This window comes from Danio aesculapii, chromosome 6, assembly GCF_903798145.1.
Source record: "Danio aesculapii chromosome 6, fDanAes4.1, whole genome shotgun sequence".
In the NCBI taxonomy this organism is placed as follows: domain Eukaryota; kingdom Metazoa; phylum Chordata; class Actinopteri; order Cypriniformes; family Danionidae; genus Danio; species Danio aesculapii.
The window spans coordinates 43,322,570-43,349,789 of NC_079440.1; the positions used below are offsets into that span (position 1 = coordinate 43,322,570).

A 27,220-nucleotide genomic window follows, 5' to 3' on the forward strand; every position below is an offset into this window, starting at 1 on the left:
CGCCATTTGTTTGTTTTGTGCTTAGCCTATATTAAACGCTGCCTGACTTACATGAACGACAAAAATAAACATTACAAGATTTGGCGGTAAATCTTCCAACGTCACACGCAGCTAACTAAACTTTATCTTTGATATCCTGATTATTACACATTATTTTTAGGTTATCAAGTAAAGGAAACAAATCCAAAACATCAACATATGTGGTTTTATGCTTTATTAAAAATGAAATAGGCTACATATTTACAACAATGTCTTTGAATAAATAACAAGTGCAATAAAGTCAAAACTTTGGCTTTTCCCATGGATTCCAAAAGAGGATAGGAGTTACAGTTGTAGGATAATAAACTTCAGATTATATGTTGTACAATATAGTCTAGCTTTATATTCCATACTTAGTAGGTAGGTTTGTAGTTGACCTCAGATGGTAGTAGTTGGCTCTGGACAGTGTTCACTCTGGCAGCATGGCGAATCATGGAGGGTTTCTGCTTTTTTATTTTCATAGATAGAGAAGAAATCCGACTCTCTAACTGCAAAAAAATAAAAAATTAGGTTAACTAATAGCTACTGTCTCACTAGAGATTAGATTTTAAGTAGACCACACACACACAAAAATACATTAGACCTCTATAGGGGTGCAATACAAGCATAATGATACTAAACATATCCACAATCTAAAATAAACCCCAATACTCATCCTCGTGCCATTCAAGAATCATGACAACATTAGATTTTAGTTGTTCCACACACCAAAAATTTAATATTCACCTATGTCTAATATATTTCACACAGTATTATAATATTTCCACATCTGCACATCTTAAACGTACACAGAAGGCAAGGGTTTGCACAATCTGTAACATTTATCAAGTGGCACTCCTCACAGCTGGTTTTGAGCATCTTAGATTTATGCTTAAGTCAGTTCCTCATAAACTACATGTGTTAAATCTAAACCACAAGTGTCCTTAGCTCAGTGCCGGAAGAACCAAGATTGTGGTCTTTTCCTATTATTTATTAAAGGTCCCTTGAAGTGCCTTGAAACATACAACGTTATTCAATTTGTTGGTGTAATGTCCACTTAAACAGGCAGACTGGGTGAAACATTCCAAATAGCATTTTAACTGTTAAAAAAAAAACTCTTTGTGGTCTGTGCCGACTCAAGTCAATGAACTAAATCAGATTGTGTCTGTGCTGTGGTGGTATGCGTAACACTATCACAAAAATGTGTTAGTTCCAGTCATTCATCCCATTGGAGAGCATTTTTACATTCTTTGAATCATTTATCCCCATTTAATGAGCAGTTGGCCTAATGGTTAAGGAGTTGGACTTGTAATACGAAAGGTTGCAGGTTTGATTACCGGTCCTGGCAGGGATTGAAGGTCTCCCACTTTTGATACCCAGCTGAGGTGCTGTTGAGCAAGGCACCTAACCCCCCAATGGAAGCAATAGATGCCCATTGCTCCGGGTGCATTCTCACTGTGAGTGCGTTTTCTCACTTCTTACATGTGTGTGTGCACTTAGATGGGTCAAAAGCCAAGGTATACAGCCAATACTCATTTCATTCATAGCGCATGTGCCATTCACATAATGAAAATAACTGTGAACAAGTATCTGCTTTCATTGTCTGTTATCGTGTTATAGATTCTACGGAGCATTTGAATAGACAGAAAATCTGATGACAAACTGAAGTGCAACGCGATGTCATTGAAATGAGCTTCATTGGCAGAAATGAGACACTATAAGTTTTGAATCCATCTATTTTCTAAATGTGAATTTTGCCATTATTTTGGAAAATAGCAAATTATAGATAAACTTAATATGAAAGCTCACCTAAAATTGAACATTGTCACCATTTGCTCATCTTTCACTAGTTTTAGGTCTGTTTGAGGTTTATTTCTTCTGTTGAACACATAAGATGAGAATTCTGGAAACTTGTAGACACTGACTTTCATAGTAAATTTATCATGCTCTGGATGTCAACGGCTACCAGTTTCCAACATCATCTTTTGTGTTAAATAGAAAAAGAAACTCCTAAAAGGTTGGAACCAATTAAGAGAGTAAATTAAAATTTTTTGGGCGAACCATCCCTTTAATGTTTACACATTCATATCAAATGACAAGTTCTTCATTTTGATTTCCTATTGTGAGCAAGAGAGAAAAGGAAAGGCATACAGTTACCTCAGTTAACTCTTTTAAGACGCTTTCTCTTTCCTCAGTTTCCCCCTCAGTGCCTGTTGTTTCAAGCCAATTACTTAAGACCTTTTGAAGCTTGCGCCATGTCCTAAACACAAACACAGGCTGGATTTATTATCTCTGTGAAGATATCTCTCTATTAGTGCCAATGTTTTCAAATGGAAATGACACTTGTGAATTCCCTTTCATTACATCATAAAAACTGAAATTCAACACATTCCTTTCTCTTCAATTTAACATGTAGAATCTAAATATTTTCCCTTCATTTGTCTTCCAAACTTTGCAGAAACAACTATTCACACCAAAAGCCAAGTTTCCTTTGTTTTTGTTTTAAATAAAAACCCAGTTCATTATAACCATCATGTCAAAAAACTACAGCTGGAAAATCAATTCACATTTTCCAAAAAAGAAAAACAGCTTCATTGTAACAAAGCATTTTCCAAGTAATGCTTTCAATTTGAGGGAATCTGGAACTTATTTGGTAGGATTACTTTGACAAAAACAAACAAATAAACCACAAAACCTCAGCAAAGCAGGGCTTGATTTCCTTTTGACATGCATTACGTTTATAGTGGATTAGTTTGAAATCTTACTGAATGCTAGATACCAATTATACCAATTCATTTGAGATTTCTAAAAGTTACACTTTTGTCCAGCTGAAAGACAGATTTACATACTGTAGCTGTTTTCTGTCTTGCTGGTATCGTTGCATCTCCAGTCTAATATCTAATAGTTCTTTGGTGAGATTTTCAGTTTGCTCCACATCCACAGCCTCCTCTTCTTCATCCTCCTCTTCCTGTTCTGGTGATCTCTCATGCAAACCTACGGCCCAGGCAAATGATAAGTGTAAGTGTTGCTTATGAAAAACTCACTTCATATTATACAAGTACATATGATTTTTTTACCTTGTGTTAGGAAAGTTTGGGAAGTGAAATGACTGGAATGCAGTAGTGGCTCACCATCTCTCAAGTATTTTTGCTAAAAGAAAGAAAAATGTACATACATTTGTTTAAAAGGAACTAGGTCTTTAAAAGCGACCTATTATGCAGAAATCACTTTTATAAGGGGTTTAAACACAGTTGTGTGGCAACAGTGTGTGACCAGCTTCTAATGGTACAAATTATTTAATTCTATTTTCAATAATCACACTTCATGAAAACAGTCCATAGAAACACTTTGATTGACACATGTCATTGGAGAGGAAAAGTCTCGCTCATTAGCATAAACAGGCCTGAGTGAGAAGCAGCCATCCGCCATTACAGTTTGAGATCTGCCACTGTGGTGACACATAGGCATTTGTGGTCCCACCCCCTTTTGAAAAGAGGGCTGGGAGCAAAATCTCATTGGAATTTAAAGCATCATCTTTTTCTTACACTGTTTGATCATTACAGGATCTCTAAACCCCTCCTTTCTAAAAACAATTTCAGCTCTGATTGGACAGAAGGTCCAATCTGTTGTAATTGGTCTACTATATCTGTATTTTAGCTCTGAAGCACTTCTCAACATTTGCAAACACAGTGATATGTGCAGGAATGATGATGGTTATTCTTATAGATACAGTTTTTATCTCTGCATATGCTTGCAAGGTGGATTTAATTGGTCACTGCAGAAAATTCCATCATGTTGACAACATCAATTAAACTTTCTGGTGTCTGCTACAACGACAGTGTTTGAAGGACAAAGAAGACTTAGTTTCATGGACAGCTAATGAATACTATAGGTAGGCATTTGTTACAGATGTGTGTAGGTTTAAAAGTCTAACTACTGACAAATCATCCCAAGTAGTTCAAAATGGAATTCACGGATTAAACATTTACTGAATCTTTTTAAATGTAATTCTTGAAACGAACTCACCCCATGAAACATAATACACCATAATAGGGGCACTTTAAAGCAAGAAAAAGAAGGAAACTCTAAACTGTAGGTGACCTAAAAAACACAATTAGAAACCTTTAATATTGAATTACTTCTAGGTAATCAATTTTTAAAGGGCACCAACGTCTCTGATGTTCATAGGGTGTGTATGTCAAGTTTCAGCTCAAAATTAGTTTTTTTCATAACTCTTTAAAACTGCCCTTTTTAGGCTTTGATCAAAGTTGTGTTGTTTTGGTGACTGTCGCTTTAAAGGGCACCTAGATTACCCCTTTTTCCAGATTTAATATAAAGTCTTTTGTGTCTCCAGAATGTGTCTGTAAAGTTCCAGCTCAAAACACCCATCAGATTTTTTATAATACCTTTTATACGTTTCTATTTTATATCTCTGAGCAGCAGGTAGCGGTTTTAGTGTACTGCGCCTTTAAGGCTAGTCAATCATGCCCACCGTTTCCACGTGCCTGTCAGCGTGCCTTAATCTCCTCCTTCGGCTGCATCAGACAACAGACAGACATGATGGAAGAAGATCTCAAGTAACATTTGTGAGAAATACTACAGTAAGAACTTTACCAATGAGTATTTATGCATTTGTTGTGGAGTTGCAACGATGAGTCACACACAATGTCGTCACAAAGTTCACGCACACACACACACACAGACAGAGAGCCTGTTTAGCTTTGCAATCTAAATCTTAGTAAAACTGAAGTAAATCGTTACACACATGCTCTGTTTTAAAACATTTTAAACTTGTAAAACTTACTCTTGATCACATTTGATGATGATTGATGATCCTAGCAAACTTAAAGGGCACATAGGTTACCCCTTTTTATATATTTAATACAAGTCTTTTGTGTCCCTAGAATGTGTCTGTAAAGTTTCAGCTCAAAACACCCATCAGATTATTTATTATAGCTGTTTCAAGTGTCTATATTATAGCTGGAAAAAAGTTGTTGCTGTTTTTTGTACTGGCCCTTTAAGGCTAGTCCTCCCCGCCCACCGTTCCCACGTGCCTGTCAGCAATCGCCGCCCTCGGCTGCCTCAGGAAGCAGATCTCACGTAACGTGTGTGAGAAATACTACAGTAAGAACTTTAACAATCAGTATTTGATGCATTTTTTTGTGGATTTGCAACAATGAGTCACACACAATGTCATTACAAAGTTCACGCACACACACAGCAAGGACACAAACACATAGCGCAGACACGCAGACACACATAGCTCAGACACGCAGACACACAGAGAGAGAGAGAGACAGCGCGTTAAGCTTTGCACTCGTTTTGCACGCATATGTGACATGATCCTGGTAATCTCCACTGCTGTATGGATATCTCTTAAATTAATGTACAAAATAAACCTGATTTAGCGTCCACAAACCGCGATTGAAGTGTCTTCTTTTATAATTGTTCTGACACGCGGCTGTGCTGATGAAGTGAATCGCTGTAATTCATTACACACATGCTCTGTTTTAAAACATTTTAAACTTGTAAAACTCACTCTTGATCACATTTGATGATGATTGATGAACCTAGCCAACTAAACACATCTTTTATTCCCGGCTGCTTTGCGCTCATCCTCTCCTGATGATATGATTATACACGTGACTACCGGACATGTCAATGCGCGCAGCTGTCAATCAATATTGGTTGGCGGTGGGACCGCACTCCTATGTAAAGTTGCGGTCGATCTGAAAACCGCTCCAATTGGTCCACCGTTTTTATGTTGTTAAATTGAAAAAAGAAAAGGACTGGGTGTGTTTATATCACCCAAATATGACAGTCTATACACGCACATATGTCCGTCCAAAAAGCTTGAAAAGTAGATTTTTCACCATAGGTGCCCTTTAAATTCAAATGAGATTTTGATTCTAAAATAAATCAGTAACTAAGCTTTAGAGATACTTCACCCATAAATGACATTTCTGGCATCTTTAATAAAATGTATTTATTTACCGTTTGAGTAATTTTCTTCTGTTGAAGACGAAGTAATATATACTAAAGAAAAAACAGCCATTGACTTGCACTGAATGTTTTGTTCCTACTATGGATGTTTTTTTTAACATTCTTCATATCATCTTGTTTTACGTTCAACAGAAAAAAGAGATTCGTGTAAAGCCACTTTAGTGTGAACAAACGGGGAGGAAATGTTTATTTTAGATAAACTATCCCTTTAACACGAAATACTAGAAAGCAGGTAATTTATTCAGGAGTCAAGACGACGACACAAAAACATTAATATGTAAAAAAGAAAAAAATGTAATAATAGAAATAATCTTTGTCCTGCAGCTTAAACATAAATATATTTTCTCACAGCTTCAAGATTACCTTGCCATGCGCTGTTGAGGCAGTGAATGAGGATGGAGGAAGTAGTATGTCCTGACTGGTAGTTGCGATATATCCTGGAGAGTCAGGTTTTTGAAGCAGCATTTTAGGTTGTAGCACCATTGCAGGTGAATCCAGAAGGTTGTGGGTAAAAGGCACTGAATGCAGTGCTGAAGAAAAGGTGGAAGAGACTGAAGGAAATGCAGTCTCTGAAACAGACACCATCTGACCCCTGGATCACCACACATAGCAAGATATTATGTGTATGTTAGCAGTCAGTATGTGCACAGCTGGAGAAACATAGTATGACATTAGTTTTGTGAGTGTACTAGACCTGCTGATCTTGAGGTCATGTGATGGATGTTTGGCTGGGGACTCCAGAAGGTCACCTGGTCTCCGTGGTTGCAGTCTAGATGCTCGAACTGACCACCTGTTGACAGAAAAGGTGGATCTGATTTACTCCAGGGGTCCATTCTTCGTAAGTGGATTACTCAATTAGCTGGATTTGGTTATTGACGATTTGACACGATCCAGGATCGTCTCGTTCTTCAAAACTAATCCGAGAGTTGTTGTCATAGCAATAGGTCTGGTAGCTCAAACCTGCTCAGGAGCAAGTTTATTTCATGTAAACAGGATTAGATCGGGCCATTTTAAGTAAAGGTAATACTGAAAGTATGTACCAAATGCTGATATTTGTTACAGTAGTAACCTACAGATTATATACACTTGGTAAAATAGTAAAAAAAAAGAAGTTTATATATACACTTTTATAATAATTTATATTATTTTATATTAAATAATTAATAACAATTATGTTTATATACATATACTGTACGTTTAAAAATATATATAAATAAAACTTATGCAATCTGCACTCCAAAATAAAAGTACAAAAACGGGTTGGTTCTCCCCAAGGGGATCAAAGAAATCATTTATTAATATGGATTTTTAGAAACAAACACATACTATTTTAAGGTACTGATCCAGTTTTAGTACAGTTTCTGTATGATAATAGACAACATGCACAATATTCAACTGTTTTTTGTTTGTTTTTTATAAAGGAATAATAATTTATGCAGTCATGCAGTGTTTTGACAGCTAATATGCCGGTAATTTGATGCTTTGCAAAAGTTGCAGACACCTTTACTGATATCAAAATGCTTTTTTGATGCAAAATTAATTTAAATTCCTTACGCTGATTAAGAAATTAAAATAGGCCTATAGGCTAATATAGTAAAGAAAATCCGATCTAAAATGTAAAACTAAATAAATTGCTAAATACTCTTGACACATGAAAGTGTAAAACCTGCAGCCTACAACAGGTGTAAAGTTATTGCATATCATATTTAACAAACTGATTACTACGAATTTTATGTAATTTAGATCAGTCCTTCGTAACACAGAGAGATCTCAGATCAGTTCATCCAGACATTTTAATCTGATTCGCAAACTTGTTTGAAGAACCAAATTAGCCAAAGATCAGTTATCAAGATTAAAAGATCCAGGATCTGCCAAATCATCTTAGTTCATTTAAGAGAGGTACAAAGAACGAACCCCAGACATGTCACTTTTTTATTAAAAATTATTTTTCATCTTTCTGGCCTGAATACAAGAAGCTTTGTATTGTGGCTAAATAAATGTCAATCATTTTATTAAAATATAAATTAATTGGTAACACTTGAGTTCAGGGACTAATTCTCACTTTTAACTTATCAGTATTTATAGACAGGCTAAGAATTAAATATTGACGATTGGAGAGTCAACTTTTTCGATAATGTTAGTTTGTGTAATACATGCTCCAATCAACCAAATTTATACATTTACTTCAATTATATATAATTTATTAATCAAACTTACTCAAGTTGTGTTTTGAGGGATGAGTGTATTCTAGCCTACAGTAACATCTGATTGGCTATTTCAGCAGATGAGTGATTCTCCAGGACGACTTACTTTTGATATAAAACAAACTGTGACAAGTTTGCATTCCTGCATCAATAAATAAATAACTATGAAAGATTGCACTTATTTATTTTACTGTTTACTTCCATGTGTGAGCAGGTATCTATTAATATAAAAACGAAGAGTCTATTTTTTTAGTTTATATTTAGATACAAAGAACACTTTTATTAAACAAGAACAGTGTCTTGTAAACATGTTGTCTATTGGTGCTCTAGAGCTGCCACTTTTAGACTGATGAATGAATATTTTCTCATGGACTGCTTGGTGCGATTATGCATTCACAATGGTATGAACCATTGTAGAGGTTAGTAACAGATCATAAATCTCATGTTTCGGATCACATTACGCTTATTGAGTCACGGATAGGACCATTTTTCTGATCAGCAAAAAAGGGAGGAGAAAAATGTCATTTGCTTTCCATTCATACAAAATATTACTGCAAAAACCATGGGCTTTAACAAACAGAACTTAGAACCTGTAATTTTAATAAAAATAAAAATCAAGAAAGATCCAGCTGAAAAAAGGAAAATATTCAATATGAAAAATGATCTTTACTGCTGTTGCTGATATATTAAATATAGAAATCGTACATCTTGTGCAACATACCATATTTATTTTCAATTAATGATTCAATTCACACATAAAACTTAATGTTTCATTATAGGTGGACCATTTTTAAAAACCTATTCAGTGACATCATTTTGATAATCCATCTGTTGGTTAAACAATGTAATAGCTACAACATTCACCAGCTTCAAGTTCCATTAAAGTGTGATTTTAATCTTTACCATAAACAGTGCTTATATCTGAATTATAAACTGTTATCCCAGTACTTCTGTGATTTTTAATTGTTTGTAACTACCTGAAAAAAGTGTAAAAACGGAATCTCTCTTTATCAAATGCAGATTTGAATGCAGCGCTTCAAAAAAATAATAAACACATGCAAATCATTATCATTCATGTTGCGCGGGTTTGAATTGAGATCACAATCTTTAATGTTTAATTGTGCAGCTTTACACTGAATGCATTAATGCAGGCTAAACAAAAAGTGACAGAAAACACCATTAATTTATAACCTAAGAAAGCATTTAGGTTCCACCACAACTTTTCCCGTCATCATTAAATTTTACAGGGAAGTCAAAATGCTTTCATACACGTGATTTGAATGACGGCAGAGGTGATCCCTCTGCAATTGTTATAAATGTTGTATTAAACTACAAGTTCAAAAAAGTTATTAATCTGCGGGTGCGTTCTGAACTGTGGGTTATGATCTGTATGGATCATGGATCAACCATGATCCATTACAGCCCTAATAGGGGTGGCCAAATGTATATTTAAATTATCTATTATTTTAATGATTCATATTATTATTATTTAAGATAAAGGTCAGAGCAAACTATTTCTCACTATTTAAAAGGCTGACCCTACATAAATCTTGTTTTGACATCCTTCAGGGGTGATTGAGCATTAATTAGTAGGGGAGGGGGGTTCAAACCTAATGTGGTTTTCTGTATCATCATCCTCTACATTCTTTAATCTTATCCCATACCTAAACTACATTTAACAACTAACAAGTTAAACACCTAACTATTTATAAGTTACTTAAATACTCTCTTGAAGGCTAACTAGTGTAGAAACACACAAAAATAGATGTTCACTCACATCTGATGGATGACAGAATCTTTTTGCCTCTGCTCTGGTGATTGGATCCTGACTGGACGGGGGGTGGGGATGGGGGTGTGGTCTTCTGGCAGAAAAAAAGACACACTTTTTTTGGCTTGACTGTCTTTAGACAATGTTGATTTATCCTTGACAGGTCTGCATAGCGCCCGCTGCTTCCATCGAAGAGCGCACCGCCTCACCACCTCCTGAAGCTGACGACAGCTCTGTACAGGATGCAGATTTCTTTATATTAATACAAAAACATGTTCATTTACTCTATAGGCTGTAGATTGAACTGCATAAATAAAAAAATAATCAACTAGATGGAAGCACCTGTTCATAGTTGTGCTGGGAAATATTAGTGGAGAAAGCACTCATGTGTGCTGTGTGTGTGAGGATGTGTGTGACGCCCTCTCGCAACAGTTCATCTCTATAAAACTGAGCAGCCTCAGTCAAACGCTTCTGTTTCCTCTGACACTCTGCAATCCAGATCCGCCACATGCAGAACACCTGAAAAGATACAGATTGAACTTTTTAAGCAGTTGCAGGAGAGCTGAACTAACAATGATAAGCAGTGTATGATCTGGTATTACCTTGGCCTGTAGGTTGAGGGACCAGTGCCAAAGGGCAGTCTCAGTTTGCTCCGCCTCTCGTCTTCTGTTCTGCAGCTGTGCATCAGAAAGATTCAAACTCATAAAATAAAATGCAGAAACTTCAAAGAGACAGGGAATATCAACCAGAAGGGGCTGCTGTTTATAAAAATAAGATTATGATGCATTTTGAGCTGCTGTAGAATAAGTGACACTATAATATCAATCAATTATCTGTTCAATTGAGGTCGATTTTCGCTCATTCTATGGATCATTCCCCTCCACACAGTTCTATTATTCACCACTTCTTTGAGTTTGCGCATGTTCATGTTGGTATCAGATTTGACATTATCAAGTGAACAAGTTCTTGGATGGTCTTTCCTCCTACTTCCACCGACCATTTCCAGCATGACTGCCTTCCGGAGTGAATTGTTACGCATGACATGACCAAAATAGGATAATTTCTACTATAATATCATACACTAATAAACTCTTCACAATAACACAAATTTAAAGCTTAAGTTTTTTTTTTTAAGTTTTTTTAAACAAGATAAGGCAAATTGTTTCATGTCATATGATTAATTTTAGCATGCACATATCCTAGCTGGAATGCTGTACTGACAGTGTCTGTATTCAGAGTTAGAATTAGAACTGCTTCGTAAAATAACCCTAAATGACTGAAGACTAAATAAAAGCTCACCTGTGTCTTCCAGCAGATAAAAAAGTGCTGACAAATCCTTGATTTGTGAAGGTCAAAGCTTCTTTTCTTCATCACCTTCAAATACAAAATATATATAAACTATATAAATATATGAACTAAACTATTATACAGGGTGGGCCATTTATATGGATACACCTTAATTAACTTCTTGGGAATTTCACAAGAAAAAACAATGGTGTGCTTGGTTTTCACGTAACTTTATTCTTTAATGAGTTATTTACAAGCGACCTCACATACACTAGTGTGTCACAAACAAGACGTTACCATCACCAGCCATTCACATTTTATTAAGGTGTCTCCATATAAATGGCCCACCCTGTATATACATGCATACTAGGGCTGCACAATATTGGAAAAATCTAACATTGTGATGTTTTTTATTTTGCGATATATATTGTGATATGAATACAATTTCACCAGATAACTTAATATCTCTATTTGGAAAGAATTAATAATGTCAGATTGATTAGGAGGATTCTGCAGCGATTTGCATCTAAATAAAATCTAATAAACAATCTATAAACTTTTTGGGGTCCCCCAACACATTTTCGTTGTGGTCTGTGCCATTTGCAGTACATTTCTGTATTTGCATGTGAGTATTTTCAGGAATAATCTATAAATATATAAATAACAATCTATAAATAAAATCAATAAAAAATACAATTTAAATAAAGTGTTTCATCATGTCCCGAGTCTAACAGTATTCAAGTACAGTAACAGAATGATAAAAATAAAAACAATTCAATAACATTAATCGTAGTTAAGGTCACAAATGGTACAATTTCTTATAAATGAATGCTTTCAAAGTCATTATACAATTCCAGGCATTAAAAAACACATGCAAATAATAAATTATATCAAACTCTATAACTAATTAATAAATGAGGAATTAGATGATAATATAGACTTTGACAGGCACCTGATATGTTTTATGATGGTGAATAAAGCTGGTCCAATTGCTGAGAGTTTTTCCCACCAATGTTTTGCTGAAATGTCTGTTGGCCCTCTCGTTTGCCAATCTCTCTTTCTTTACTTCAATGCGTCGCTCCTTCCATTTTCTCACAGCCACCTGTATGCGTACTAACAGCAGAAAACCAACCCTGAATCATTTTATCATTACACAGACTACAGGCACTGCTATTTAGAAAACCAAATTACATTTCTCCAGTTGTGTTTGGGCTTGTTTGAGGGCCTCTTTCTTTTGGTGATGGTGAAGGTGTGCAGATACAGTTCTCTGTCGCCATGCAAGAAACACCTAGCAATCAAAGAAAATGTAACAGCATATAAACTTCAAAGATCTAATAACATTTAATGTATAACAGGGCTGTGCATTATGACAATATATATTGTATGGACAAAATAAAAACCTAGCATTTCATATTATGCTCTATCATTTTATCATAGTATCACAAAATACATTGTTTATAGTAATACTTTTTCATAATTTATACGAGTGCAATACTATACGCCATTATGGGAAAGCAGACAGAAATGTGAAAAAGAGTATCATGAGAATGCTGCAATCTTGAAAGTTTGCATTTTATTTAGAGATATTTTATGTTGGACCAGTAATCATTAGTTTTGAAAAGTTTATATATTTCATTAATATTTATTTGATAATTCTACATTCTTAATCAAACCTTTAATCTGAAGTTCAATATAAAGTGAAAAGGATGATCACTTATACTACCTGACAAAGTCTTGTCGCCTATCCAGGTTTTAGGAACAAATAATAACTTGATTCTAGTTGATCATTTGGTATCAGAAGTGGCCAAGTGATCATGCCTTGATTTTTAATTATTTAATTAGGACAGTAAGGTCTGACTTTGCTTAGACAAAAGTCTTGTCACTTAACAGAAGTAATGTACAGTATAGATTATAAAGTCATGGTGCAGTGGAAAATAAATTAATATTGTTTATGAGTCCCATGAGCTTGGAGGACTGCATCCATACATATCTGCAATGACTCAAATCACTTATTAATAAAGTCATCTGGAATAGCAAAGAAAGCGTTCTTGCAGGACTCCCAGAGTTCATCAAGATTCTTTGAATTCATCCTCAATGCCTCTATCTTACCCCAGACATGCGCAATAATGTTTATTTTGCATGTTTAGGTGAATGGGCATGCCAATCCTGGAGTAGCTTGACCTTTTTTGCTTTCAGGAACTTTGATGTGCAGGCTGAAGTATGAGAAGGAGAGCCATCCTACTGAAGAATTTGCCCTCTCCTGTCCTCTTCAGTGTTTGAACTCTCAGCAGTGAATATTAAACCAAACTGAACTGAACTAAATTGAACTTCAGCACTGAAAACTGAACTACACTGTTTCAATTTACTATAATCTTCTATGTCAAGCTGCTTTGACATAACCTACATTGAAAAAGCGCTATAGAAATAAAGATCAATTGAATAATTCATCAGAAAAATCTACCTTCTCCACTTTTCCAAATGATCAACTAGAAGTCAAGTTATTATTTGTTGCTCTTACAACTGGGATCAACGACAAGAATTTTGCCAGGAAGTGTATAAATGAGTATATTTTCGATTATAATTCCATGTATTAATATACAAAAACTACTAATTGATTGAATTTAAAGAAATAGTACTATTTCATGATATATTTCACTACCAGGTTATGAAATTACTTATATCGTGATTTGTCATATTGCCCAATCCTAATGTAGAACTCATTTTAAAAGTTTGATCACCTGAGATACAAGGTGCTTTTGAGAAAAACATTTTGCTCTGTTTTCCTTTTCTCTCTCTTCCACCAACTGTGACACATTTATCCTCCATAAACAGAACATTCTCCTGCATAAACATAAAGAATTAAATACACTTATTCAATGTCTTTAAATAAATAAATAAAATGTGTAAAAATATATCTTAATAATACCTGACCAGGTGCTGCTCATGCTCCTGGTAACTGTTCTCCACCAGTTGGCTGATTGCCTGTGTCTGCAAATGGTATGACTGTATGTATGCAAGAAACAATGAAAGTTAAGCTTCTGAACTATAACCTTTGTATATTCAGAAAATACAATACAATACAATGTTACAACAATATTATATACAGCAAATTCACTGTGTTAAATACCTTCCAAGCTTCAAGAGCATGTTTGAGCAATTTGCTGTGGTAATGTTTCTCTATGTGTGCCATCCTCTCTTTCTTCAGTCTTTGGCGATCCACATACTGTTAAACAATCCTATATTTACATATATTACACTCACACCATTCAAAACCAATAATAACATATGCATAATGTTTATTTCAATAACATATGCATAATGTTTTAATATAAACATTTGTGCCTGAAATGAATACTGAATCGAACTGATGATTTAAAAACCACTGTCGGGTTGTTCCTGAGTGAACATTGTATACCTGATGCCAGTTTGTCATGGCTCTTTTCAGGCATCTCTGTTGATGATGACCCTCTGCCTGCTCAAAATGCCTCTGACTGACCAACAAAACACACACACAAAAAAAGCTTAAACCTAATGCAAAAATACTATTTAGATGTTCTTGATGAGGCAAGATCCATACCTGGTCTGTATGTTTATGATATGATTTCTCCAGTGGTTCATGTTCTTTTGTAGCAGAGTGTGTTTGTACAGTGAGTCGGCTGCTGAATGTTTCAATCTCTCCTCTCTGCGCTGAACAGCACCACTGTACCACTTAGACCAGACACGAACATAACGCACATGCTCAGCATGCAACACCGCCTATGGGAAATATATTAATTACTTAGTGAGAGAGATGATGCATGAACATCCCAAGTAACGCGTATAGTTGAAGTCGGAAATTTTGGCCCTCGTGTGAATTTAGTTTTGTTTTTTATGTTTTCCAAATGATGTTTAACAGAGCAAAATTTTTCACAGTATTTACTATAATATTTTTCTTCTGGAGAAAGTCTTATTTGTTTCATTTCAGCTAGGAAAAAAAACTTAAAAAAAATTTTTTTTTAAACCATTTTAAGGTCAATATTATTAGCCCCTTTAAGTAATATTTGTGTTTCAATAGTCTACAGAACAAACTATTGTTTTTTTTTTCTAATTATTTTTTAAGGGTTTTTTCACCTTTATTTGGAAAGGACAGTAGAGGTTGCAGACAGGAAAGTATTGGGGGCAGAGAGAGGGGAAGGGTTGGCAAAGGACCTCGAGCCGGGAATCGAACTTGGGTCACCATGAGCACCAGGGTGCTATATGTCGGCGCACTTAACCACTAGGCTATTGGCGCCGACAGAACAAACTATTGTTATACAATGATTTGCCTAATAACCATAACTTGCCTTGTTAACCTAATTAAATTAAATGTTGAAAAATATCCAGTGAAATATGATGTACGGTCATCCTGACAAAGATAAAAGAAATCAGTTTTAGAAATGAGTTAATAAAACTATTGTGTTTAGAAATGTTTTGAAATCAAATGCTCCGGTTTCCCCCATAAATCCAAAGACATGCGCTATGGATGAATCCAGTTGCTTTTTTTTGGTATTTATCTTCAGGACATCACTGAAGGCAACGATATCATGCTATCATGACAATAAGCTCATAACTATACTGTGCATTTACACCGTGGCCATATTCATCAATGTAAACACAAGACAACAACATTAGCGTTATACCAGACACTGTAAAAAGCCTATTCTCAGCCACTAGACTTTTCTGACAGGGCATTCGAGTGTCAGAATGTTGTGAGACTGCCATACAGGAGTTATTAGGGATTACAGATTGCAAAATTTATTTATTTTTTTTAAAGCATGACGATAAAACAGGAACGATGTTATGAGTGTATTAAAACATTTGCTTGTTTGTTGTAAAAATTCGTAATAATGACAAAAAAATACTAATTTGAGCATCTCCTGACTTCTGGGTGCAGCTATGCTGCCGTTGTGGCTGGTGTATTCTGGAAAATTTTCTTAAGCGGTTGTTTTGCGTGTGGTCCTGAAAAATCTCTCTTTTGAGGGGTATCTAGCCCGTATCCTTAGCCCTACGAGTTAAAGAGAACTGGGATACCCCTACCCCTTCACATAAATGTGCAAAACGAAGGGTAGGGGGAAGGGGAAGGGCTAAGGGGTGGAATTGGGATCAGGCCTTAACCTTTGAAAGGCAATGTATATTAATGAATGTCAGCTTACGGTTCTTTCAGCAAGTCTCTGATCTCTCTGTGCCTCCAGGTTTCTCCACCAAGTATGAAATGCCCAACTACAAGTCTGCTGCCTATATAGAGAACAAAAACATACACATTTTTAGTCCAACTCGTCACACTCGATTATCTACAAGCACATACCGTCCAATCACAGAAACTGACCAATATTGTTGTTCAGCTCGCTCTTTCTGCTCTCGTTTCTCTGTGCGTTGTGCTGTAAACTCCATCCAAGTGTTTACACATTGTGGGAAGATACGCTGGGCAAAGCAGGCATCAGCACGAAGTTCCAGTTCCTATGCATATGTAAACAGATACACAGACTGTGTGATAACATTTACATTTACTCATTTAGCATTTAACGCTTGTATCCAAAGTGAGGATAAATGAAGCACTTCAAATCAGAGTTACAGTATATAAATGCCATGACAAGTCTAATTTATTTTATATTTATGTTTTGATCAAATATTATTTTAACAATAATATATAATAAAAACATATTTTTTGGGTATGAAATATTATTTGATAAGTAATATAATATAATATAATATAATATAATATAATATAATATAATATAATATAATATAATATAATATAATATAATATAATATAATATAATATAATATAATAGATGAAGTAAAGCAACATAAGAAAATAAAATAAGACAATAGGACTGTCAGGAAGTGTGCTGGCTACCTGACATTTTCTGTGTTCTGCAAGACGTTTTTTCCAACGATGAAGGCCAAATCTCAGCACAGAAAATCTGTTAACCAAAGACATTTAAAAGTCTTAAGACTAACTCGTGATTTTTAAGGACCTATTGCACAAATAAATACACCATAACTGGTTATTATATAGTGCTTTTTTGCCAGCAGTGCACATATTAAACTCATTTATGTAACTAACTTGTGATGGGTTTGTGCAACACTCATCTGGGGCTGCAGACGTCCGTCCTCTGCCTGATCCAAACGCAATTGCCAGACATTCCAACACCTTGCCAGCAACTGCAAAATGTCAAAATCCATTTGACTATTCAACACAGCACAACCACAAGATGGAACATTATTATTAACATAAATGGTAAAGTAGGTGTCAATAATTAATTCTTTTAAAGAATGAGGATGCTTCCATTACTGAAATACATAGTACAATGTAGATTTGGAAAATTAGTTTTCCACTAGTTTAAGTGTTGCTCTTACAGTGTGATGATGATGCTGGACACTAATGTTCTTGTTGAGACGATGAGTCTTACTTTGAGTGACATTTAGGGCAAAGCTATTGAATCCCAAATGCTGTGAAGAAATAAAAGACCATTATGATAAAAACAAGAAAAGAGATCTATTTTTTTAACCAGCTCAGGTCATTTGTAAAATGAATGTGCAAAGACTTCCATGTGCAAAGATAGATGAAGCAAAGATAAAAGTGAAATAAGTAGTCAGATATTCAGGTACAATAATAAGATACGATATTATCATGATACTTTGCCCACAATAATGATAGATCAAGATATCAGTGATAAATCACAAGAAAAACATCCACAAAATATCATGATATTTGTAAATGAAGAGGGGAAAAATGCTTCAAATAGTTATAAGATGTATTTCTTTTAATAACAGCAAATATATTTCTTGATATATGTTCAATTCGCCATTACGAGAAGCATATCGCAACTTTGTCCTGCCCCTATTATTGAATAATCAAACATAATGTAAAAAGTAAACACTACACATTCTTCATTGCTGATTAACTATAATAGTTCCAACTTGACATTGCAGATGCTGCAATGTGACTACTGCAATTGCGCACACTGCGATATCGACGCTGAAACAATATTTTGTGCAGCCCTACAAAAAAGTACCACAAATTTACTAATGGACTCTTTACATTTCCAAGTTTATCAGCAACGGAAGTCGTCATAGTTGGGAAAACTTAGAGCGCAGTGAATGGGAGAGTACAACAAATAATTTATTTACAATCTTATTTGCTCGAATAATAAAAGAAAGTGTTATCAAGATTTTCAGAAAAAGGGCAAAAATAGTGTGAGACTGATAACGGCAACCAGAAGAGAGAACAATGTCAAATTTACTGTCCTGCCCCATAGACACTGCATCAGAATTTCCTCAATAATTTGTTTTGCTTCTTTTATTAGGTGCAAATGATATGATTTAATACATATGTAATATCAAACGGCAACTTACCACCCTCCCTCGTGAAGCAAATACGAAAGTAACTGAAACTGCAATTCATTGAAGTTTCGCTAGTCCTGGCTCCATAATAGAGCAGATTTCTATTGACCCCACAGTTAAAATGGCCAAATTTACAGCAGGAAAAAAAAGGTGTTTACAGGCTGGCTGGTACAAGGAGCGATTTTGGTTTATAGCTAATATTACCCTTCATGACAACTGTGAGGGGGGGTGAATGTTTTTATTACTCATCTGTTTCATTTATATTAAGTCTGCATAATTAAGGGCGTGGCCAGTTGAGTGAGCGCTAGGTCTCGCTGGTCACAGTCACTTTACCTCAGCTGATTCCGGCTGATTAGCCGCTGAACTCAGCATATACATCATATTTTTGTTTTGTTTTATGTGGCTTTACACAGTCAGTTGCTATTTGGAATTATTTACCACAATTATCAGATGATATGGCATGCTGTGTGCTTTACTGTGCTCACAAACCACTCACGTGGCCTTCATTTTCCAGGTGAGTGAAATTATCTACTTGTATACCATCTCTATAAAATGTATTTGTTTTACTTAAGGTAATTTATCATTATATTTTTCTTTAGAACTGTAATGCACTCCAGAATCTGACAGATTGATGTAGGCTGAGGCTGTAGGCTCTACAACAGTCATCTGAAACGTTGCCGTACAGCGTTGTGTCTGGATTTAATAAATAGCCTTGCATTTACTAACAGAGTATATTTGAAGTATTTGGAAGTAATTCACATTTTCCTCCTGTAGAAAAACATCATAAGAACAATGCTTAGTCGCTCAATGTATTTCCATAGTGTTTTTAAAAGACTAAACACTTGATATAGTATAAAAGCAAGCCCATGTGGTCAGAACACAAGCGAGTCGCAGGTAATTAGGTATTAAGCATTTCTTCCAAAGAAAAGCCCGTCTAAGCAAAATGCTAGCAGGCGTTTGTAGCTCCGCCTCTTTGCCCTTGTTTGGTATCCCCCGGTCAGTGTGATGACGTGTGAACAAAATGGCAACAGTTGGCCACGACTACTTGAAGCTTCTTTTGCGTTCTTTAGAAACTTTTAGGTGACGTCACGGATACTACCTCCATATCTTTTACAGTCTATGGTAAATACATAAAAAATTTACTTTTTAAAAAAAAATCCAAATATTAAAAACTTACAAAGATTTAAGATGCTGATTTTGTTAAATGCGCCATAACAGTTTTGTGAAAAGGGTTCACACAGTTCTAGCTATTGTAGCAGCTAATGAATCAGAATTCTTGAACATTCCAAAAAAAACAAACATATTAATTACAAAACATGCTAAAAAAAAACTTCAACGTATATCACTAACCAGAAGATACTGTTGTCTGTGATGCATGGCACTCATTTCCCTCTTAGCCTTCTGTGAGCACATACTGACATCTACATGAAAGCTCAGAAAAACAACTCATGCTTTCATTGTTTTCATATTATAGTTCTTCTTGAAGATTTAAAGCACATGCACAAGTGTGTGTTTAAGGTGTAAGCAAAGATACAGTGTCTCCAGTGGGAGAAGGCCAGCCGCTGGGAACCGTGCTGGGCCAGCCTGTCTGCTCTCTGTCCTCTGTCTATCTCAACACGTCTGGATTGCAGAACTTCAAACCACTGCCACCAAAACTTCTCCAGCACAGAGAGACGCCACACGTCTTGAGCAACAGCTGCAACACAGAGGACAAATGAATACATATTTTTGAATACATATTTTTCAAGTTTTAAAGGGCACCTATTTTACCCCTTTTACAAGATGTAAGATAGGACTTTGGTGTCTCCGGAATGTGTCTGTAAAGTTTCACCTTAAAATAGCATTCAGATTATTTATTATGTAATGTAGAATCTGCCTGTTTTGGTGTCTGAGGACATTGTAGCTGTTTTTGTAGCCTGTGGCTTTAAATCCAAATAAACCGCTTCTCCCCGCACACCGCTCCAATGTGCGTGTCTGCTTCTCCTGCATTACATCAGATAAACAGCCGTCAGTGACAGAGACGGACACATATAAAGCTGAAATAAGGTCACTCGTCAAAAATACCAAGTGGTGGTGGAGTTTATTCAAGCCTTTCTGAAATGATGAGTCACACACAAATGCCGTTTGCAGCACACACAGATATGCGTATTTACTTGCACCATATGGCTGTGGTGATTATAGCGTTTAAGAATTACATGGCGATTTTACTGTCTTTATTACAAACATGCTCTGTTTTAAAAACGTTTTAAACGAATTATTAAGGAGCAGCTGATCTCAGACAGTTGTTTTAATTTCAACTCTTTTAATTTTAGTCTCTTTGCAAAAAATGTTCTGTGAACATGTACATACATGTTATTATGGAGACATGGCATCTGTCCATCAATTCGTCAACTCTGTGGGTGTGGAAAACTGTACTCCTACATTACGTTGCTGTGGGCCTTAAATAGGAGGGATTTGGATTTTATTTTAACGACAAAAATTTTTTAAAAAGAGAACTTGTTGTGTTCCTATCACCGCAATATGACACACTACACGTACACACAGTTCTGTCCAAACAACTTCCAAAAGTTGATTTTTATCATAGGTGCTCTTTAAAACAACATCAAACTCTGTATAAATAAATATGCAGAGTCAGTAAGATTTTTGTACTATAGGTCTGGTGAGCATTAGAGACTTTCAAAAATAATACAATTTTAAAAGTATAAACATTTTTTTTTTACAAGTCTTTGATTAATTTTTTAACATCGTAATGTTTTTTTCTGACACTCTTGTTGAACTTAATGAGTTTTTGCTGCATAAAAGTATTTATTTAATTTAATTATTAAAGTGATTGTCCACCCAAAAAACGAAAAATTACTCAATATTTACTTTCCCACAATTGGTTCCAATCCATCATGACTTTCTTTCTTCTGTTGAACACTAAAGAAGATATTTTGAAGGAACCTGTAACCACTGATTTCCATGGTAGGATAAACAAATACTATGGAAGTCGATGGTTACAGGTTTTCAGCTTTCTTCAAAATTTCTTCTTTTGTATTCAACAGAAGAAAAAAGACAAACAGGTTTAAAACAAGTGAGTAAACAAAAAAAAAATTCAAACTTTTGAACAGTAGCATATATCAAATAAAAAACAAATGTCACCTATTTTCTTGTTCTTAGCCTGTCTGTTTTCTGTATGTCTGATCCAACCATGCACCGTTTGCCTTAACAACTGAATACAATAATGACGATGAGCTTTGGACTCCTTCTCTTTCAGAACACAAGCATGTTTCATCCGGTCCCTCCAGTGCAGCCATGCCTGAGTGTGAAGAACAGCCATATCAGAGATTACTGAAACTAGACATCACAGTCTGTTGTCTTCATACACACTCATACTCACTCTGCTCTGTACACTGTGTGCCCAACGTTGCAAGCCAAGATCCTCTTGGTGGTACTCCACATTTCTGCGCTGTAGTGCCATATTCCACACAGTCCAAGCCCATCTTTAACAACCCATGCAATCAATAAGTAAAAAACATTCACATTAGTATTTACTTACTAATTACTATGAATGGACATTATACTTAAAGCATCTTTACTTACTCCCAGGGTTGTTTATATCGAAGTTGATATTTAGCCACACCATGTTGGTGTTTCATAACATCTAATTTTTACGAGTTGGGTTGTTAGATCAATGGTCAACCCCTAACCTGGAGGACCACGACATACACTATGGACAACTTAGCTTACCCAATTCACCTATAGCGCATGTCTATGGACTTGTGGGGTAAACCGAAGCACCCAGAGGAAAACCCACGCGAACACGGGGAGAACATGCAAACTCCACACAGAAACAAGCGACCTTCTTGCTGTGAGGTGACAGCGCTACCCACTGTGCCAACGTGCTGCCCCAAATGAATCTTTATATATTTATATCATATACATATACTATTTAAAGGTTTGGGGGTCAGTGAGTTTTTTTTATTATACTTAAGTTACATTTAATTTATACTTTATATTTTAATTATTCAGGAAATATGCATTCAATTATTTCAAATTGACAATTAAGTGTTAAGCTTCTATTTCAAATGCTATTTCATATGAAATTTCTAATCAATCACAGTTTCTAGACAAATTAAGCAGCACTGTGGTTTTCAACATTAATGAAAATAATTGTCTCCTGGGTAGCAAATCAGCATTTTAAAATGATTTCTGAGAGATCGTGTGTTGTGACAACATCTAGGCCAGTCATATTAATCAATATATCGACTTATCGCACAACACAAGGACAAGACCTCAATCATTTTTGGTGATGCAATATATATCGCCCATACACTAAAACCAATTCTAGCAACATTTTAGCTGATTGTGCAACATCTCTATTAGAGGTGTCAGTATGGTTTAAAAAAAACAAACAAACAAACAAAAAAAACAGTATAGTATTCACTATAAATTACTATAGAACATTTTCATGTGGGTGTCTGACAACTAAAAATAGATCTGGTAGCAGATATTGCAGCCTCTGTTACTTTTTTACCTTGCACTTTTTGTTGTTAACATTTATTATTGTTTATTTAGGATATGCGTTTTCACATTCTGATTTCGATGCCTAATTATTAAATTATTAAAATGACTATAATTAAATGAAATGAATCTTAGAAATAAAATATTGTGTTCTTTGGAAGACTGTACTTGCATTGTGATGATATTATATTGTCGTCCTGGCATTATATAATGAATGGCATGAAATGGTCTTTAAAAAAAAAAATTAAAAAAATCACAATAATATCGCAATATATTTTGGTGCAATGTATCATACAACAAAAAATAGATATCATGACGACATCAGGAGATTAGTATTTTTTTTTTTTGTACATATTTCCTTTTTTTTCAAATGCAGCAAATAACAGACTTCAAAGATTTGTTCTTCCTTTTACCTACCCCAAATGTTTTATTTGGTAGAGTAGATATACAGTGCTTAACATAGTTGAGTACACCCCATTTTGAAAATGAATATTTTTATCCATTTCACAGTGAATATAGGCAATGTATTTTGCTGCATTTGAACAAAACAGATTTATTACACTGAAATATTTATTAAAATAATATTTTACTCACTAATCATCTTTAGAAATAGACAAATAATAAATTTAAATTCATGCAAAATATTGGGGAAAAAATTACAAACTACACTATTTCAAGAAAATTCTATACATTTTTGTTTCTCTTGAATTTGTTTTATTTAATATTTTTTCCCAACATATAAATTTGGGTGTACTAATTTTGGTCTGTTATTGTGAGTTATTTAGTTAGATTAGCTCCAGATTTGGCTTCAGCACAGACAAATCTAATGCACAGTTGAAGTCAGAATTATTAGCCCCCCATTGAATTAATTTTTCCTTTTTTAAATATTTCCCAAATGATGTCTAAGAGAGCAAGGAAATTTTCACAGTATGTCTGATAATATTTTTTCCTCTGGAGAAAGTCTTATTTGTTTTATTTCGGCTAATTAATTTTTTAAAACCCATTTTAAGGTAAAAATTATTAGCCCCTTTAAGCTATATATTTTTTGATAGTCTACAGAACAAACCATCTTTTTAAAATAACTTGCCTAATTACCCTAACCTGCCTAGTTAACCTAATTAACCCAGTTAAGCCTTTAAAATGTCACTTTAAGCTGTATAGAAGTGTCTTGAAAAATATCTAGTCAAATATTAATTTACTGTCATCATGGCAAAGATAAAATAAATCAGTTATTAGAAATAAGTTACTAAAACTATTACGTTTAGAAATGTGTTGAAAATCTCTTCTCTCCATTAAAGAATAATTGGGGGAAAAAAATAAACAGATGGGCTAATAATTCTGACTTCAACTGTATATGCATAAAAATAATATTGTAAAGCTTCCTACAGAAAATATAAATTTAAATGACAGATTTGTTGTGGGTGTACTCATATATGCTGAGCACTGTACTATGTAAATTAACTATGTTAATATATTGTTGAATGCATATTATCTGACTGATTGTTGTTCGTCTAAAAAATGCAACGTTGTCATATTCAAGGCTGTCATTTATCTTACACCAGAACTATAACAATTGATCAATCTGCTTGATTCATACACATGAATTTTGCATTGTTGGTCTAAAAGCGTACGCTTACTTTTGCACAGCGAGTTTCTTGTGCTGTACTGCTGCCTCTTGCATCCTGCGTTTCATGCGACACATGTCCAGGTAAAGCTCCCAGCCATTCCACACACAGCGCAGCTTGTGCTCCGACTCTACAGAACACATATTCACTTACAGATATGTTCAACTTTATAAACTAAAAATGGCACAATAACAGTCTCTATACCAAAAGTGACCGCAAGCTGAAGTTTCTTCTTTTCTTCCCGCTGGACAGCAACATATTCCTGCAAGGCTTGAAATGTTTTGCTGTACACCGTATACCTACAATGAAGATAAGAAAACAGATAAGAAAAAATGGGCTGGTATAAGATTTTGATGGTATGACAACCTTGAAAAAATATTACAGTTTCTCGGCATTGTGATTAAAGCTCTAAAAAATTCATTTTAAATGTCTGGGTAAAAAACTAACCTTTTTTTGCCTTTAAACACAATACATTTGATTTTGAGAAACATTTAAAATATTTTGGAGAAGTAAACATGTCAGGCTAAATAATTCAAATAAATCATTGACTTCTGCCGTCTTCGTTTGTTTCAAAAACACAGATTTCTTTCCAGTTTAAAACGGCATCTGTGGAGATCTTTTCTGCTGGAGATAATGTTGTCCAAAAAAAAAAAACAATAAAAAAGGTCAATAAAAAAATCTTACATATACTGTAGGAACGGTACAACAGGAAATTTTGGCAATTTTAAAACCTTGACCTTTCCAAACCGAGGTATATCTTGAAAACGGTTTTCATCTCATGCCTAATCATGGTTCTACACAAAATACCAAGCATCTGTTTCTTAAACACTGAATTAGCTTATTGAATGATTACTGAAGGATCAGATCATGCTAAAGACTAAAGTAATGGTTGCTAACTTTTCAGGTTTGGCATTACAGGATAAAAAAAAATAATACCTTTTAGTTACATCTTAAAGTGTAATAACATTTTACTGCTTATTACTAGTGCTTTTACTACAACCTCTGTGGGAATACTAGACTCAACTTACGCATAATGGCAATCGGCCCTTATATTAAGTGTCCATTCCTTTCTTGAATGCCACCATTCATCTTTCCAAGACCTGAAGACCTTCTTCAGGACGATCTTACAATAATGAGCTCTGAAAGAAAGTACACATTTCATAAAAAAAAAATAATAAAATAAATTAAAAAAAATAAATTAATTAAAAAAAAGAGCATCATAACACACATTAGTAATGTTAATTTACCATTGCAGTAGTGCTTTTGATTGAGGTAAAGTTGGTTTTATATTCGCACATTCGGATTTCTCCTTAATATTATAATTTCAGAAAAGTATTATTTGCTATTTCTAAATAGGGAAATAATATTATCAGCCAATGACTATCAAAATACAACATTGTTTGCAGTCTATTAAATAGTGCTACTGTTGTTTTGACGTCATTCATACGTGATATTTCAGACACAATATTCAAAGTAGCAGGGCTACTTAAGGACGTCACATTCAAGTTGTCACTGAATGAATGTGCAAATATAAAACCAACTTTACCTCAATTCCTTGTTGTACCTTGTTGTAAAGTATTAATTAAACTCATCACACCTGGCTTGTGATGTTGTTTTTCGTCCAAATGTCTTCCTTATCCACAAGTAAAGAAACTTCCGAGCAAGGTGCCTAAAACAATGCAACAAATGTCATTTCGTCACATTCTCAGTTTGTAAATTAATGATAAAACTCATGATTTCCTTTACATGTGGAATGGATGTATTTGCCTATATATGTATACATGTGTGTATTTATGTATTATTTTTATTTGTTTGTTTTGTTCCCACTGGTAATATGTTCCTAAAAAAATCAATAAAAACTAAGTAAAAAAAAACTCATGATTTCCTACCGTATCCTCAGCTCTTTAAGTCTACCACCTCGGTTCCATGTATATCCGACCCGGTAAGTGTGTTTGCGTGTTACTGTCTTCCGTGCTCGGTTCTCTGCAACAGCACAAGACAGCTGTTTCGCAGCTTGTGGTCTTGTCGCTTGCATTTTCAGCGCTTTAACGTTACTGCAGACACATAACTTTCAGTCCATCAGCGCACAATCTGGCAGCAGCTACCTGATGCTATAATTGGCTAAACTAAAGATAAAGTAGATAAGATTTTACTCAATGGTTAAAGGATGTTGCAGCTCATTAAATAGTTGTCATCAGTGTCATCGTACTGACAACTACCAACAACAAAACATAACTGCCGCTCTTCTGGGTTAAAAGAGCATTCTTCCGGTGAATAATGTCATAATAAAAGTCTCTTCAAAGGTCTAATAAAAATATCAAACGTTTTGTGGGTTATTTTTCAGTAGCTTAGTTTAAAAATGTCGGCTAAATTAGTAAATGTATTTGCAACAATTCTGTTGTATTGTTATGAATACGATTTTTCTTTTTAAAATGCAATATTATTAT

At 34.7% G+C, this 27,220-nt stretch overlaps 1 protein-coding gene across 1 annotated transcript; it reads right to left on the reverse strand.

Annotated features, from left to right (window-relative positions):
• Positions 1-208: 208 nt before the first annotated feature.
• On the reverse strand, positions 209-27,018 carry sfi1 (SFI1 centrin binding protein). Its single transcript, XM_056460302.1, is given in 32 exon segments — positions 209-415; positions 417-527; positions 2,176-2,278; positions 2,868-3,012; positions 3,096-3,168; positions 6,385-6,613; positions 6,716-6,811; positions 10,003-10,226; positions 10,336-10,512; positions 10,596-10,670; positions 11,293-11,367; positions 12,233-12,393; positions 12,472-12,568; positions 14,019-14,121; positions 14,207-14,283; positions 14,408-14,503; positions 14,696-14,771; positions 14,858-15,036; positions 16,452-16,533; positions 16,625-16,755; positions 17,156-17,222; positions 17,366-17,463; positions 17,659-17,751; positions 19,996-20,066; positions 20,180-20,341; positions 21,787-21,943; positions 22,025-22,127; positions 24,786-24,903; positions 24,978-25,072; positions 25,802-25,912; positions 26,371-26,442; positions 26,663-27,018. Coding segments are annotated over 32 exon segments (3,639 nt in total). The 5' UTR covers positions 26,809-27,018; the 3' UTR covers positions 209-379.
• Between the last annotated feature and the right edge of the window lie 202 nt (positions 27,019-27,220).